The following is an 18,437-nucleotide window of genomic DNA, read 5'->3' on the forward strand; positions in this document are numbered from 1 at the left end:
AATGTGGAGGCTCCACCCTGGCAGTGGGGAGCACAGGCCACTGGCTGCATGGAGGTGGGAGAATATCCTGCAGCCTCCCTCAGCCCCCTGGGACAGGGACTTGGCAGTGAGGCTGAACCTGACCCTGACACAGCACAAGGGCCAGGCCTGCCACAGAAACACCCTGGGGCCCTGTCCCTTTTGTGCCAGGCACATCCGATGTGGCCAGGGAGGCTCAGCCTGGCAGCAGGATCCAAGTCCAGAGGGACTTAGTGTGTGTGGGGGGGATCCAGATGGGGGTAAGAGGGTTCTGTGGGGGGCAGTCTGGGTGCAGGCAGCTCAGTGGGGGATCTGGATGTACAGGGAGGTTCCAGGTGCAGGGGCAATGGGAGTCTGCAGTGGGGACCAAGTGAAAGTGGATGGAGCTCAGAGGGGAGTGTGTGTGTGTGTGGGGGGGGGTCTGGGTCCAGGGGAGGTGGGGTTCATTTGGGTGGGGGTCTAGGTGTAGGTGGTTGGGGCTCAGTGGGGAGGGTGTCTGGGGGGGGCTCATCAGGGTGGTACAGATGCAGGGGAGGTGGGGCTTGTTAGGGTGAGTGTTTGATGGGCCTGCTTAACAGGGGAGCCCAGGCTACTGCCAAGGGGATCCGCATGCTGGACCTCCGCTTACCCTGTCCCCTTCTCCTCCCCACCCCATGCCCCTTCCCCACCACTCCATCTCCTCCCCATCCCATCCCCTTCCTTCCCCGCTGCCTCTTTCCCCCTTTCCCTGCTTCCCCATCCCCTTCTCCTCCCCACCCCATGCCCCTTCCCCACCACGCCATCTCCTCCCCACCCCACTTCCTTTCTTTCCCCCTGCCCTGCCCTGCCCTGCCCCACCACAGGCACTCACTGTTGTACAAAATGAAGGCTGGCTCCCAGCACACAGAAGGGAGCCCAACCAGCACTAGGACCCAGAAGGTGGTGTCCAGCTGCAAAGTCCAGGGAGCTGAGCAGCATCTTCTTTTTTCAGCTGGGCTGCGCAGCTCTGTGCTCACAGAAGGGGAGTGGGGGGGCAGTGGCATGTGACCTTGCACCCCATATGGGCCTCACCCCTCACCTCTCTTTGGGGGGCAATGGCCCCAAATTATGCTATGAACATTCCCAATCACCCCCCGCCCCCCGTTCCTCCTTCCCTTTCTGCAGGAAAGCAAAGAACGCTGCAGGAGGGGGACCTGGGCTGTTTTTATTCCCCCTGGGGCCCAGGAGTACCCTACATAGACCCCCACTGCCCCGCGCCTCCCCCAGAGACCCACTCCCCCTACCCTGCCTGCCCCCCAGCCAGACTCACCAGCCCACTGGGCGAGGGCGATTTGCCTTGCCTGGGCTGAGCCAGCCTCACAGCTGGGACCGGTCGGCGATCAGAGTGGGAGGGGCCTGCCCAGGCCGGCCTCCCTCAGAATCCCCTTGCCTGGTGCCCAGACAAGCCCCCCCACCCCCAAAGCCAGCCCCAGCACAGGTCCCCCGCAACACAGCCCCCGGCGGTGGGGGGCAGAGCAAGACCTATCCGGAGCTGGAGCCGCGCTGGGGAGCAGGGCAGGCAGACCCCTGTGGGACGTGACCCCCGAGAGCCCCCAGCCCAGCTGGCGGAGGAGCGAGTGGGCAGAGGAGCCGGGCCGGAGCGAGGCGGGGATGCCTGGGCTGGCCAGACAGCTGAGAAGAGCACAGGGGAGGGGCTGGAGAGGAGAGGAGCCACCCTGTGGTGGCCCCTCGGCTGGCAGCACAAGCGAAGTGCAGCACCCGGCCGGCTGACAGGCCCCTATTGAGCATGGGCCTGGTGCCAGGGTGCCTCTGGCACCATTGTAAACCCAGTATTGGCTGTAGCATGTCTGGTGAAGATGCTCTATGCTGACGGGAGCGAGTTCTCCTGTCTGTGCAATAATCCACCTTAGTGAGAGTCGGTAGCCATGTCTGGAGGAGAAGCTCTTAGGTCGGTGTAAATTATGTCATGGGGGGGGCAGGGAATAGGGAACTGCAGCCAATGGGAGTTTCGGGGGAGGTACCCACAGGCAAGAGCAGAGCAAGGAGCCCTCTGCCCCCTCTCCCCGAAGGGGTGCAGAGATGCGGTGCCGGCCACTTCTGGGAGTGGCGCGGGGCCTGCGGTGCCACGGGGGTGGCAATCCAGCGGGCCAGATCCAAAGCCCTAAGGGGCCGGATCTGGCCCGTGGGCTGTAGTTTGCCCACCCCGCTGTACACTATGAGGAAAAATTAATGCTGGTGCCTTATCTTGTCTATGCTTTCTTCCTGAGCATATATGTTTTTTCTATAATCTGTGAAACCCAGTCACGTACCTGAGGTAGGTTTTTCCCCTCCTCACAGTTTATACCTCCGATGAAGACCATGTTGGGCATCACTGGTTTGGGATACTCAAACACGAAATCGTATCTCAGGAGCCATATGGAGCCATTTCTGTAAAGTGTTGGTAAGTGCACATCTCTCTGGAGAAACTTTGAAGCAATGTCTTGGTATTTGGTATACAAATCCTTAAACAGTGGTGTCTCTAAAGAGCTAACAAATAGGTTCAGCACTCGCTGGGTAAATGTCATGTGGTCTGTGTAGCTGGTATAGCATCTTGGGACATAAGAAACAGGGTCTGGACATTTAGTCACTGCATGCTCTAAACTGCAGGGAAATCCACGAAAGAAGTACACGGAAGGAATGGATAGATACTCTGCCAGGATCACCCCACATGGCAAGGCGGGGTCTGTGAAGAGCACATCAAATTTACTCTCGTCCAAGTATCGTATGATTTCTCTGTTCTGCAGGAGGCTGGCACAGTTGTAGAAGAATAAGTCCAGTACAAACATGGTGCTGCTGTATACTTCTATGATCATAGTAGGGAAGGAGACCTCATCAAAGGGCTGGTTAGCAAACAAATGAAAACGACGGTCTAGCTCTTCCTGGGTGTAAGGCACAGCATACGTTTTCCTTGTGTAATGCTCTGATTCTTTCAAGAGCAAATTAACTTCTGGAGCAAGCACTACTATTTCATGCCCTTTCTCACTGAGCTTCTCCACCACTGCACGCATGCTGAGCCAGTGACTTCCATCCTGAGGGATCACCAGCAGCCGCCCACCTTCCACAAACCCCAAAGACACTAGGAAAAGAAAAAGCCCTGCAGCAAACTGGTAAAGTCTGCCAATGACTGGAGCCATCTGAAAGCTGGAAGCAGATGCTTTGACTCTGCAGATGTTAGAAACCACTTTTTATAGCTGAACTAACACCACCCAGACTTTAGCACTGCTTGCAACCTTTTTGAACTTACTGTCTCATTTATTTTTAAACTGTAGAGTTTCCACTTCTAATGACAAATTCTACCTTTGGATTTGCAGGCACCATTTTCATTCAAGAAGAATGTCTTTGATTTACTCATTAACTTAATGTCCATTTCTCTACACTGAATTGCATAGGCCACTTCGGACCCCTTGTGCCAGCCAGTGAGAGTCAGCACATTTCATCACCCAGAGGTGTCTTTGTGGTTGTCAATCATTCATAGACTAGATCAGCAAAAGTAGTGATCTGGGTTTGTGCCAGTATGATGCAAAAAACCCCAACCCCTTATGACCCGTGTTCGCAACAATTGCTGTTTTCGAACACTGGAGATTTTGGATTGCTAAGTTCTTGTGTCCTTCATAAAGAATTGCCCATTTTGTAACAGGAATTGTGTAGGCCATCAGCATCCTATATTGTGTTACTAAACTCCTTTTCTGATTGTCTGTTGGCCAGGGCAAATACTAATATAGCCACAAGGCTGAACACACCACACAATTGCATTTGACTTGTACAGTATTTTTATTTTGTTGCAACAAAAGTCAATTTTATACCCTTTTAAAAGTATATGTAAATGTGGTACCACACTATTTTTAAGATCATGGTTGGGGTATAATCATAGTATTATTAGCACCAATTTTTTGTGCAAAGTTCAAAAAGTTTCAGTTACAAATATATGTACATATTTTTCTGCCTCAACAAATAATGCAAACAAAATAATTCTCTTTTATCAATCACAGTTTTGTTTTGTTTTTAAATTTTTTTTATTTGTTATTCAAATTAAAAATGTACGGGGAAACCTCAACATTAAGGTAAAGATAATATTAACAAAATGTCAATTTCTTGTGTGGCTTTTTATAAACTTGTTTGCACTTTTGAATATAGTTATAAGAATGTGATAACAAAAATGTTTAAAAATAACAATTTATGCATAAAGCTAACCAAATACTTTCAACAGGTTTCCACGTTTTCAATAGGTTTCCACCTTTGGATCCCAAACATAACAAAGCATCATGAAAGTTTAATATCCTCAGAATATTTGCATGGACCTGTATTTAAAATTTATTTTGGTTTAATTTGATAGTTGGTTTACTTTTATAAGCTTTTCTTTTGTTATGTTATGTTAATGGGAAGCAGTGGTTGTTAAAGTTTGTGCTTCTACACAGTTAACAAGAGTGAAGTTGGTATCACAAGCAAATTAACTCTAAAAAGCTTATTAAAATTATGTTACCGACTCTTTTGCTGAAACAAAGTGTTCAGCAAGGTAAAGTGATACACCTTCTCATGGAAGATTTTGAGCATTTATTTTAGCCGTTAAGCATTACATGTAGTATAAAATATTAGTAATGCACCTCAAATGAAAATGAATGTCTATACAATAATTGCGAAAAGTATAGCTTGTGTTATAAAAGACTTGGTCCCTATTACACTGTAAACACACTAAATTAATCTGTGTATTAAATTTGTGTTACTAAAAACAAGGGAAACGTAAAAAACAAAAACAAAAAAACAGAAACCATTTATTATGTTAACTAACTAGCTGTTTAAGTTGCATCCCACACAGTAAAGACACTAGAAGATATCACACCACAAAAATACCAGATGATTTCAGTATACAGGGAAGAAACCTCCAAGCATCAAGAAAAGAAAAATGAAGTGCTTTATAAATAAGAGACTGGTCAAATATACCTCAATCTATCATATATGGATAACTAAGTTGGCAATCAGTTAAAAACCATGTCAGTTAATTTAAACTTAGCTACTATGTAAAAACAACTGTATTATTGCTGTATTACTGTATTATTATATTATTGCTGTACATCATTTACAATGTGCATAACATTGCTTAACTGTTTAACCAACACACAGGTAAAAATCAACAGGCAAATGGCAGCAAACAACATGAAGGCAAGGAAAAAACAAATTAGTAAAGAAATTAAGTTACACAGTAACTACAAATTGGGTAAACAAATTCCCTGTTAGTACCAGTCATAATTTGGGTCAGTACCAGTCATAATTTGGGTCAGTACCAGTCATAATTTGGGTGCCTAACTAAGGCACATGCTATTCAAAACAATCTTGCTCAGTGTCTGGGTACCAATACTAATCCTGACACAACAATATTTGAGAAATTGGTTACTGTCCATGCAGTAGGTTTTCTGAAAAACAACATCCATAAAAACAGCTGAATCTACTTCAACTACTGGTGTATCATGGGGCAATGCAATCTATGAAACAGAGAAGCTAGCAGTTCCTGTTTCCTGCACAGTGAAGCTTACCAGAGGGTGACAACCAGCAGTAAGGGTAATCTATAACATGAATGGACAGTACTGTATAGTAACTAAGTACAATATATTTATATATAAAGGCCTCAGTGGTAGTGTCACTATTCCAAATATTTGTTTTACTTCTCATATACATAGCACTGTGGGACACATTATCACAATCCCTATCCCAGTATTTCAAAACACTCAGCCTACTACTAATAACGATATGAATGGTTACTGTAATTGCCCTAAGAAAAGTGGGTTGCTAGCTGCAGTACCACAAGGGCCAAACTCCAACAACAGATTGGAAAAGAATTGTTATGCTTGGATATAAAGTGCTGTTATATGTACACATACATACTATACATATATGCCCATATACACTACAAATATCTATGCCACATCCATATTATTCATATATATTAATTATTTGGGAGTGTCTCTAAGGCTCAGTCATAAATACTACATTCCTCAGTCAAGGTCCCGGACCTAACATTCCCAGGCCCACACATTCCTCTGGGATTGTTAGTCTGTTTTACCATAGTTATTGCTGAGGCTTTAATGTTTGCCTGCATTCGCTATTTGCCCCCTGTTATAAAGGGATATACTCAGATAAATGTTGTTTTTGCTAATCTGGAAGTTTCGGCCTCGAGGGGATGTGATTAAAATGAACAAAGGTATTGTCAATGTTAGGCCTCAAACTTCCGGAAGCTTCAGAAAGCAAGCCTTGCAGAATTAAACTGAAACTTGAGATCAGGATGCGCTGCAACCAGATAACACTTTAGGCTAACTCAGATGTATTGAGATTGACACACATTGACCTCCTTTGAGATAATTGGCTACATGGAGATAAGTTATGTGCCCCCCGCATAACTTATAATATCAAAGCAACCACACTAACCACACTAAAAATTTGGCCCACCCTGATTGATTGGTCTGTTTTAAAACACGGCCGACAGATGAGATAAAAATATGAAGGCACAGGACTAAAGGTGTGTGTTTCAGTCATAAGGGAAACCTGACTCACACCCCCTGAACCGAAGGGACGTGCACTTCTCGACTGTCTGTACCTGGCCAGTGCGGAAAACAGCTGACTGAAGAGTAACATATTTTCGGATGAATGCAGTGTAAGATTATGGAGTAAAGAAGTCTGGTTGCTTGAACTGAATTGATTTCAAGTTGTATTGATACTATAGTGTTAAGAATAGTAGTAAGTAGCTAATGAATAACTTTACATGTACTTGTGCTTGCTTTCAGTATAATATTCCATTTATATTAATCCTTATTCAGGGCAGGTCTTTAATCTTTCTTTTCTTATTTCGGCTGTGTTGCCTTTATAGCCAGAAGTTATTAAAAACCCTTTTTGAGGAATAATTAGTAGTTTTAATTTCTCTTATACAGGCACTACTCAATCTCATTACATCTGTGTTGGGTGGTGGGAAGTAGTGATCACCCAGGGCACAACTAGGGTCCTGATGCGTGTCCCCTTCTTCCTTCATCTCCGCAAAAGGCTAAGGTACGAAGTAGTCATTGTGACACTGCACCCCATATTCTTCATAGTGATATTATTCTGATATTGTTATAGCATAATCATGATGCATTTTATGCAAGATAAGTCATGTGAGGTGGCATTGGGAAAGTTATGCTTTTCTGAATATGATTATCCTATTTGTATGCATGTATCATTTTTGTATCTGAAGTTATGAATATTGCCTGTGTATCTGTATTTCAAATGTAGTTACACCTGGGTAATGCCCACTAGACAAGATGCTTTCAATATAGATAGCTGGGTGGGAAGGGCCTATTCAGAGCACTGGGCCATTAGGAAAAAGCAATAGGCCTTAGAAGAAGCTTATCTCCCACCTGGGGAGCCTTCCTCAGAACACTACAGACAGCCTCCGAGTAATGGCTGCTATGACTCTACAAGGCCATGTGATCAGTCCACATGATGCTGGACTCCATCTTGGGATGTCAGTATTTTCCAGACTGGTCTGGGAATCAATCTTTGAAACAAAGAATTCCCGCCATATGCAAAAACTATATAAGGCGTGAAGTGGCATCATGTGGTGTACTTTGCTCCCCACAGAAGGAGTCTTCTGGAAACACCTGAGGAACAAAGACTGAACTGGGGGAAGTGCTGGACCCAGACTAAAGGGATTTCTAGCCTGTAAATGAAACTCCTGGGGATTCCAATCTGTAAGGCAAGTGCAGCTTGCCTCTTAAGAATCTGCAGCCTGCCTGTATCATCTTTTAGGGTGAGAATCTGCTAATTCATAACCAATCTCTTTAGTATATTAAGCTGAGTTTGCGTTTGTGTTTATTTGCTAGGTAATCTGCTTTGATCTGTTTGCTATCCCTTATAATCCCTTAAAATCTTTTGTAGTTAATAAATTTGTTTTTGTTTTATCTAAACCAGTGAATTGGAGTGAAGTGTGTAGGAATCATAACTCAGGGGCAAAGGCTGTGGCATATTCCTCTCCACATTGAGGGAAGGGGCAAATTTTATGAGCTTATGCGGTACAGTTCCCTGAGCAGCGCAAGACGGTACAATTTTTGGTTTGTACTCGAGAGAGGGTGTGTACCTGGAAAGCTGGGAAATTGGCTGCTGTCTGATGCATGTATTTGAGTAGCTTGGGTGAAGCCGCTCTCTCAGGTAGCTCAGTTTGGGTATGTGGTGCCACCTGCTGTCGTGCTGGGTGATAACAGGGCCTGGGTTAGGCTGGCTGTGTCCCCAAGCAGTGTGAGCAGGGCCAACCCAACTGAATGGTTAGAGGGGCCCAGCAGTGCCCACAGCTCCCAGACTACACCCCAGGGGTGACAACCCAGCCCACTCATGTCAACACTTTATAGAATGATAAGAATAAACAGGCTACCAAAGGCAGATTATCTTTTCAGCTTTTCTATTGCATTTGAAAGGCCACAGTTGGCCTGAGACTCTCAAACGCAAAGTGCTATCTTTACAAGCACGCAAAGCAGAGCTTTGTTTAAATCACTTCAGACGGAGCCATTTGTTCAAACTTTATCTACGTCTTTAAAAAGGAACTGTTCTTCAGTGCAGACTAACAAATTCAGCACATAGGTTCACTAGGTAGATACCATGTTGGATGTATGGCTAGTGTGATACCCCAGCACATTAGAGGCACACAGGGTTTCTGTTTAGTGCAAGAGAGAGAGGAGGGCTGTCAGGGAGACTGGTTAAGACTCCCTGGTGTAGACTAAATGAGTCTAGATGCTGAAAGGCAAAAGAGGCCCAGAATTTGTATATTGTGACAGAGTCAGGCCAGATGCCTACAGGAGAGTGATTGAAGGCAGATATATTAGCCCCAAATTAAGCAGGTCCCTTCCCCTGGGTAAGCGAACAGGGGCAGTTCCAGAACAATCAGGAACTTGCTGGAACCAATTCAGGCAGGCAGGCTAATCAGGACACCTGGAGCCAATTAAGAAGCTGCTAGAATCAATTAAGGCAGGTTAATAAGGGCACCTGGTTTAAAAAGGACCTCACTTCAGTCAGTGAGGGGCGTGCAAGAAACTGTGACTGAGAGGGCATGCTGCTGAAGGACTGAGGAGTACAAACACTATCTGGCATCGGTGGGAAGGTCCTGTGGTGAGGATAAAGAAGGTGTTTGGAGTAGGCCATGGGGAAGTAGCCCAGGGAGTTGTAGCTGTCACACAGCTGTTACAAGAAACACTGTAGACAGCTGTGATTCACAGGGGCCTGGGCTGGAACCCGGAGTAGAGGGCAGGCCCGGGTTTCTCTCCTCCCCCTCCTCCCTATTGGATATAAGAGGAGTTGACCAGGACCATAGGTCCCACCAGAGGGGTAGGTCTCTGGCCTGTCCCCCGACCCACTGGGTGGATCAGCAGAGACTGCGGGGATTGTTCTCCTCCTTTTCCCCATGCTGGCCAGTGTTGAGGTTAGCTGAGTGAATGGCAGGTTTGAGCAACAAGCAAAAGTGGCCAAACTGAGGACTGCCATGAATCTCTGAGGAGAGCAAATCCGCCAATAAGCGCAGGACCCACCAAGGCAGAGGAGGAACTTTGTCACAATATGCACTGCCTATGCTTTAAACCAAAGGGAAATCTAGAAATGGAGCACGCTGAAGAAGCAGGACACTGCAAAAATCACCCTACAGAGCAATGCTACAGCTATGTGAAGCCCTTCAAAGTTACTCTCTATAAAGTGAGGAGCAATTTCTGTTACAGTTGTCGAAAATAACAATGGGCAAGATCCTCTCATGCAGACAAGCTGTGCTGAGTTCCAGCTGAGGAGCTACTGTGAGGGTATGACCAGATTGCAATGACTAGGTACTGCCTCGAGCTGGCAGACCTGAGCTAGCTTAAACCTAGCCAGCTTGGGTTCCTGGAAAAGTGCAGTTGCAGCAGCATAAGACACGGTAATGCCAGGGTACAAAATACAGGGGTACAACAGAATAGGTCATGCTGGTGGGGAAGAGGCACTGTATATTTAAAAAACCCCAAACATTGTCAGATAAGGTGAAAAATCTTGAATGACTCAAACTGTATCACAGAATCTCTATGTCTAGAAATTCCATGCATGAATAACAAGAATATAGCAGTAGGAATATACAACCAACCACCTGACCAGGATAGTGACAGTGTTTGTGAAGTACAAAGGGAAGTTAGAAGAGCTACAAAATCAGCAAATGCAAGAATAATGGGTCATTTCAACTATGGTCATGTTGACTGGATACGGGTGTGATGCAGGGATAAAATTTCTAGACACCATTAATAACTGATTCTGGGAGAGCTAGTCCAGGAACCCACAAGGGGGAGGGGATTCTTGAGTTAGTCATAGGTGGAGTGCAGGATCTGCTCCAAGAGGCAACTATAGCTGCATTGCTTGAAAATAGTGACCCTAATGCAATTAAATTTAACAACCTTGTAGCGGGGAAAATACCAACAAACCCCATCAGGGTACCATTTGATTTTAAAAAAGGAGAACCACATGTGAATGAGGGTGCTAGGTAAGTGGAAATTAAAAAGAGCAGACCCCAGGGTAAAATACCTGCAAGCAATATGGAGACTACTTTTTAAGTTTTTTAAACACCAAAATAGAGGCTCTGACTAAATGCAGACCCCAAATCAAAAAAGACCGTAGGAGGACCAAAAGAGAACCGCCGTGGCTAAACAGGAGACTAATGGAGGCCATCAATGGAAAAAAGGCATCCTTTAAATTTTGGAAGTTGAATCCTAATAAGGAAAACAGGAAGGCGCATACATTATGGCAAGTCCAATGTAGAAGTATATGAAGGCAGGCCTTCTGAACGTCTTTCTTTGAACTTGCAAAAGATCCAAAAACTAACAATAAACTTATCTTTTAAGACTGTGGGAGTTAAGAAAGCCCGCCAAACAGGTAGTGGGGCCATGAGAGGGTAAAGGTGTTAAAGGAGCACTCAAGGAAAACAAGGCCATTGTGGAATAGCTAAATGAATTCTTTGCATCAATCTTTACTGCCGATGATGTGGAGGAGATACTCATATCAGAGCTATTCTTTCTGGATGACAGATCCTGCAGTACTGTCCTCAACTGATGTGTCAGTAGAAGAGGTTTTAGAATAAACATGTCAATTAACATACATAAGGGTGATCCAGTTGATACAGCGTTGATACAGAAAGGCTTTGACAAAGTCCCTTGCCAAGGGCTCTTAAGGAAACTAAGTAAACCTAGGATAAAGGGAAGGTCCTCTCATGGATCAGTGACTGGTTGAAAGATAGAAAACAAAGCATAGGAATAAATGGTCAGTTTTCACAATGGAGAGAGGTGAAGGAGGGGTCCCTTAAGGAACTGTACAGAGTCTGATGCTGTTCAGCCTATTCATTAATGATGTGGAACAAGGGGTGAACAGTGAAATGGCAAAGCTTGCAGGAGACACAAAATTATTCAAGATAGTTAAGTCCAAAGCAGACTGGGGAATTAGAGTGCGTGACACTGGCAGACCAGATGCCAACTCATACAAAGGCCCCTAGGCCTCACTGAACACTTACAAATGCATAGCTGGAAACCAGTCTGACTCACTTGTGTGTCAATAGTATTAAAATAGATGTTAGAGTTATAAGAATGTGTTTAGAGTTTGAACTTTATGAAATGTTAGTGAGTTGCTGCCTGCATTAATCTCACTTCTAATATCTGTATCCTGTGTTATAAGGTAATAGTTATGTGTTTTGCTCTGTAACTATGCAAGTGTTTGCTATGAAACTGTAAATCCGCCCAGTCAGGAGAGAAGTATTACTGAGCGTGAAATACTAGTTTACCACAAGAGGTGTCATCTCCTTCCCAACAAAAGAAGGCTTATAGATACCAGACAAACCATTGTGGCACATCAGTGAACAAAAGACTTGGTTGATTGCTTCCCCCATACCCATAAAGAGGGGAATGCACAAACTCTTATTCCATCACACCTTGAACTCTGGGGGAAGGGGAACTGAAAATTATGACTTTTGGTGTAAGGGGCCATCTATCAAAAAGGCAGGTTGATGGCAAGATAGACTGGAGTGCCCGAGGGGACTGTCTGTGACTCCATGGTTAGACTGTTCTAGCACTTGAGGAGTTCACACTTGATACTTGGTTGGTGAAATCTAAGTACAGAACTCAGCTTGGGGTTTGTGTCTTTGTGTGTAACAAACTTATGATTGTGAGCCACAGTCTGAGAGTGACCTCACAAAACTGGGTGACTGGGCAAAAAAACAAAAGGCAGATGAAAGTCAACACAGATAATTGCAAAGAAGTGCACATTTGGGGGGAAACAAATCTATATTATACATATACAATTATGGTTTGTAAGCTATCTGTTACCATCCAAGAAAGAGATCTTGGGGTCTCTGTAGATAGCTCTCTGAAAATTTCCAGGCAATGCACAGCATCGTTTAAAAAGGCAAATAGTGTGCTAGAAACTATTAGGAAAAGGTTAGAAAATAGGACAGAAAATGTATATAAATCCATGGTGTGTCCAAACCTTGAATACTGCGTGCAGTTCTGGTCACCCCATCTCAAAAAGGATTTAGTGGAACTAGAAAAGGTTCAGAGAAGGGCAACAAAGTTAATCAAGGGTATGAAACGGCTTCCATTAGCAGAGAGATAAAAAAGATTAGGGTTGTTCAGCTTAGGAAAGAGATGACTAAGGGGGGATAAGATAGAGGTCTATAAAATCATGACTGGTGTAGAAAAAGTGAATACAGAAATGTTATTTACCCATTTCCCACAATACAAAAAAGAGGGGTTGTGCAATCAAGTTAATAGGCAGCAGGTTTAATGCAAAGAGGAGGAGGTACTTTTCGACACAACGCACAAGTAAGCTGTGGAGCTCATTCCCATGGAATGTTGTGAAGGCCAAAAGTATAACTGGGTTCACAAAGGAACTGGCTAAGTTCATGGAGAATAGGTCCATCAATGGCTTTTGTCCAATGTGGTCAGATTCAACCCCATGCTAAGGGCAACCCTAGCTCTCTGACGACCAGAAGCCAGGAGTGGAAGACAGGTGGATCACTCAGTAATTGCCCTATTCTGTTCACTCTCCCTGAAGCTCAAGAATGGCCCAATGTCAGAGGCAGGATACTGGACAAATCGGACTATTGGGCTGATGCTATATGGTAGCTCTTATGTGCTTATATGTGTTCTTTAGGTAGCAAATGCAAAAGGATGCAGAAGAACCTCTTCCTGCGTTTATGGCATTGTATACATTTCCCTACTATGCTGCTTAGATTTCTCCAAGAGAAAACCAGTGCCTAATATAACAAGAACTATTTCCAATTGAGTTCATTCTGTTCGTGCTGAGCAGGGACATCCATTCTGAAGTGTCAACAGTACACAGAATGAAGGAAGGCTAAAACCCTGAGACTATCCATTTACCTTTCTAAATATTTATCCCGTGTCGCTTACCTTTCTGCCAAAGAGACACTTGAAACCAACATTTTATTGCCAAAAGCTGAAACACAACTGGCTTTTCACTATGAGATTTAAAGCTTTTTCAGTCCTCTGACTTGTGCCCAAAATAAAGCTTCTCCACTCTGCAGTGTTATCTGTATTTCCCCTTTGCTTGTTTTTGTCCCTATCCACGGTGCTTTGTCTGAATTACATACCCCACTGACCTTTCCCCTGCTCTGACTTTATCTGAGTCATTCCAAATCAGCATATGTACCATCACCTGCCTGGGTGATTCCTCCACCAGGTCACTGCCTCTACTGTTTATATTTGCTTAATCACTTTCATGTTCCAGCCATGAGGGGCAGCAATGGTGAAAGCATGAACATGCTTGTGAAAGAAGCACACAAAGGCATGATGGAGACTGGCAGCTTTTTGTGTGGACCTGCATGGGGTGACTTAGGTTTCAGGAAGAGCAGAGGAGGAGGAGAATCCAGTAGCCAGATGGGAGGTAATGAGGCCCCAGATGTGATTTTTAGTGGTGTGGGTAGAGAGATAGGGCTGAATCTCAGAGATGCTGTGGAAGAAGCAGCAGCAGCAAGATTTAGCATGACCTGGATGTGTGGTTCTAGAGAAGGGACTAATCTGAGATGGTACCAGGTTATAGGCCTGAGTAACAGAGAGGATTGTGATGTTGCTACCAGTGAGAGAGGAAGAGGGGAATGCTCCAAGGGGTAGAACAGCGCAGTTTAGTTTTAACAATGCTAAGGTGAAGCTGATGGTGAGACCTCACTGAGACTCAGAGAGACAGGCCGAGATGTGGGATTGGATGGAGGGGGACAAGAATAGACAGATAGATTTTTAATCAGCGATGTATAACTGTTAATTAAAGCCAAGTAAGTAGATACAATCACCTAAAGAAAGAGTGTAGAGCAGGAGTGGGAAAACTACAGCCTGTTGTCCGGATCTGGCCTGCCAGCTGTTTTAATCTGGCCTTGAGCTCCTGCTGGGTAGTGGGATCTGGGGCTTGCCCTGCTCCAGTGCTCCAACCGGAGCAGGGTCAGGGGCTGCTCCTCGCAGCTCCCAGAAGCCATGCTATGGCCCCCCTTGGGCTCCTACACATAGGGTCAGCCAGGGGGCTCTGGTCTGCCCCAGGCGCCACCCCTGTAGCTCCCATTGGCCGGGAACCGCGGCCAATGGGAGCTGCAGGAGAGGTGCCTGCAGACAGGGCAGTGTGTAGAGCTGCCTGGCCGCACCTCCACCTAGGAGCCAGACAAGAGACATGCCACTGCTTCCAGGAGCTGCTTGAGGTAAGCCGCCACCTGGAGCCTGCACCCCGAGCCTCCACCCTAACCCCAACCCCCTGCCCCAGCCCTGATCCCCCTCCCACTCTCCAAACCCCACAATCCCAGCCTGCAGCACCCTCCTGCAGCACCAAACTGCTCATCCCCAGCCCCACCCCAGAGCCTGCACCCTCAGCCAGAGCCTGCACTCCTTCCTGCATCCCAAACCCCTGATCGCCCTCCCACCTTCCGAACTCCTTGGTCCCAGCCCAGAGCACCCTCCAACACCCCCAAACTCCTCATTCCCAGCCCCACCCTAGAGACAAAGCCCTCACCCCCTTCCTGCACCCCACCCCCAGCCCGCTCCTGCACACTGAACCCCTCATTTCTGGCCCCACCCTGGAGCCTGCACCCCCAACCAGAGCTCTCACCCCTCCCGCACCTCAACCCCAATTTTGTGAGCTTTCATGGTCCGCTATGCAATTGCTATTCCCACATGTGGCCCTTGTCCCAAAAAGTTTGCCCACTCCTGGTGTACAGTACAGGAAAAGAGGAGGTGGCCAGTGATCAAACTCGCTGGGACTCACAGGTGACTGATATGCAGTATCCCCTCAGGAGGGTGGAACTAGGGCAACCAGATATCCTGATTTTACAAGGACAATCTTGATATTTGGGGCTTTATCTTATATAAGTGGCTATTACACACACATACACCCCGTCCTGATTTTTCACCCTTGCTATCTGGTCACCCTAGGCAGAAATGAGGCATTTCAGCTGCATCAGTTGAACGGTGATTGTAGTACTGCTCTCCTGAGCTTGGCATCTGACCTAGCAGCTAAATCTAAGGCACAGTGCTTGACAAGGGCCCATGGGTTACTCCATGTTGCTGCCTTGCAGATCTCTGATATTAGCACATTTCTGAAGCAGGCAGAGAATGGCACTTGTGCTCTGGTGGAAGGAGACTTGATGGTATGCCAGGCAGCTGATACTGCAGCGAGATACACTGTGTTTCTCCATCTCAGTGTTCTCTGGGAGGAGATGGTCTGGCTGTGGCTATATGCAGACAAGGTCACATGGTGAATATCTTCATCTTGTTAATATAATAAAGCAAAGTCCTGGTTACATTCAGTGTGTGCAACTCCTTTTCTCCTAGTGTTGGGTGTGGCTTTGAGAAGAAGACAGTCAGGTTGCATGACTGTGTTAGATGAATTTCTGAGCCCACCGTGTCCCTGTGAATGACTTATGTGGGGTACAGCCATCAGTGCCAAGTGCTCACTCGCTCTTCAGGATGACATCATAGCTGCTAGGACGACCGTCGTCCCAGGGAGGTGGTGTAAGGCGCATTCTGAGAGAGGTTCTAATGGACGTTCCATGAGCCTCGGGAGAAGGATGCTGAGGTCCCAGGCAGGAGTATGTTCTCTGGCTCTCTGTCTTGGCACTCAGTTGGTGTCCTCCTCCTTTGATGAGGCAGTAGTGTACCATTTTCTGTCGGGACCTGGTGTGTAAATTGCCAGGGACTGTAGTGCGGAAGGTCCTGAGGAAGGCAGTCAAAGAAGGCCGCAGGGCTGGAATTAATCCCAGTGGTGAGTCCCGGAGAGGGGTGAAGCACAGGGAGGCAGTCCTGAGTGGTCGGTGTTCCCACTGAGAAAGGAGAAGGCCTGGGAACCAGAGGAGAGGCTGTATTAAGCACAGGCTAGAGGGAAGCAGCACAAGGGGCTTGGCAGTAGGAAGTGGCCCCCCCACTTTTACACAGGTTCCGGAGCTTCTGCCCGGGGATTTTGGTGTTGAGATCTTGTGCACCACAGACTTCATAACTGTTGAGGTGGTCAGAGTCAAAGCCCTCAGTCACAACTCTGTCATGTCCTCTGCCTCTTTCTTTGCCTGATCCTTGGGTGGGATGTGTTGGCCGATGCTGATCTCTCCAGCTTTGCTCTGGTCATAATGGTCACCTCTGGGTCTGAAGTGAACTGCATGGATTACTGTAGAGGATGCAGCTTGAGCCAGGTGTCCCTGGACTTGCAGATTCTGGAAGAAAAGGCTTGGGCACAGAGCACTTAGCCAGGATGTGGCTCTCCCCTATGCAAAGAAATAAGTGTCTCTGTATGTTCCTGATGGGGATTGGTCCATCACAAGATGGGCAGTGTTTGAATCCTGAGGGTTTGGATTCTGCCACGAGGCTTGGTGGTTGGCGTGATGCACCTCACCCCTAGAAGAGGAAGCCAATCAGGTCTTGGAAGAAAGCAGCAGTCAGACACTGTCTGGATTCCATCTCACTGCCCTGGCGGTAAGAGGGAACTCAGGGAGGGACGGGACTGTCCCGTATGTCCTTGTTTGGGAGCATGAGAAGACACAGGGAGCCTGGTCAGCTCCAACAGACCCTGCTGTTCTAACACCCTCCAATCTCACACTGGGATACACACAGACACATTCTCACACAAGAACAAGGAGACAGAGTTGCAGAGAAAAAAGCTTCAAGAAAGAAAGTGTGATCAACAGAGACAGAAAGCAGCTGAGAGCTCAAGAAGGATAAGGATGAGGTGAAAGCCCAGGGATCTGGCATGGAAGAGGCCACTGGAGACTTTGGAGAGAGCAGTTTCAGTGGAGTGGTTGGAGAGTATTTAAGTTAAACTGGAAGAAAGGAACTTGACCCTGTGAAAGAAAGAAAGGTGGTGGGGTGACAGCTGAGGAGAGAGCTGGATTCAAGGGGAGTTTCTTATGATGGGGCGGACCAAAGCAGATCTACATTGTGAGGGAAAGGAACTGGAGCAGAGTCAGAGGTTGAGGAGGAGGAGAAGGGATAACAATGGTACAAGTTTGATCAGGAGGTGGAGGAAATGGTCTCACTGGGGCAGGTGGAAGGGCTGACCCACCACTCCTGCCGACACAACATTCCAGACAGCTGTGGACTTTCACTTTCCTTGAGCATGTTCCTTTTTGAAACTTACAAATGTCAGTTACAAAGTCGGGTTTAATTTACAACAGAGAAAATCTCTAGCCAGTTAATGTCAATGGCTGTCTCCAGACTTACACTGCTGCACAACAGCGGACTTTGGCTCACCTACTTTTTCATAAAGCCTGAATTATGGTTCTTTGTTTGGTAATATTGCTTAGACTTTTAACTTATGTTACGGCAATGATGTTTTGCCTATAGCAAGAGAAAATCATTTGGAGTCTGATTCACATTCAATGCAGGCAGCGTCCTATTTTGTAATTTTGTGTGGCGAGCCAGGGAGGAGGGTGTGTTAAATTAGGCACATTACAATGAGGTATAATGCTCATTGCTCATCTACAGCATTTTCCAGAGAGAAAATATCAAAATGAAAGTGCAAACACAAAACAGAATCACTGGACATACCTGAGATAGGGTTCTTCCCCTCCTCACAGTTTATGCCTCCCGATGAAGACCATGTTGGGCATCACTGGTTTTGGATACTCAAACACAAAGTCATATCTCAGGAGCCATATGGAGCCATTTCTGTAAAGTGTTGGTAAGTGCACATCTCTCTGGAGAAACTTTGAAGCAATGTCTTGGTATTTGGTATACAAATCCTTAAACACAGCGGTGTCTCTAAAGTGCTAACAAATAGGTTCAGCACTCGCATGGGTAAATGTCATGTGGTACTGTGTAGCTGGTATAGCATCTTGGGACATAGGAAACAGGGTTCGGAGATTTACTGATTGCATGCTCTAAACTGCATGGAAAACCACGAAAGAAGTACACAGA

General features: G+C 46.2%; 1 protein-coding gene across 1 annotated transcript; it reads right to left on the bottom strand.

Moving 5' to 3' along the window:
- Window positions 1-2,246: 2,246 nt before the first annotated feature.
- LOC123357054 (UDP-glucuronosyltransferase 1-6-like) lies at window positions 2,247-3,173 on the bottom strand. Its single transcript, XM_045000300.1, has one exon. The coding sequence runs from the start codon at window positions 3,168-3,170 to the stop codon at window positions 2,247-2,249; it is 924 nt and encodes a 307-aa protein (XP_044856235.1). The 5' UTR covers window positions 3,171-3,173.
- Window positions 3,174-18,437: the final 15,264 nt, after the last annotated feature.

This window comes from Mauremys mutica, unplaced genomic scaffold (assembly GCF_020497125.1).
Source record: "Mauremys mutica isolate MM-2020 ecotype Southern unplaced genomic scaffold, ASM2049712v1 000292F_np12_subseq_838507:862819_obj, whole genome shotgun sequence".
Taxonomy (NCBI): domain Eukaryota; kingdom Metazoa; phylum Chordata; order Testudines; family Geoemydidae; genus Mauremys; species Mauremys mutica.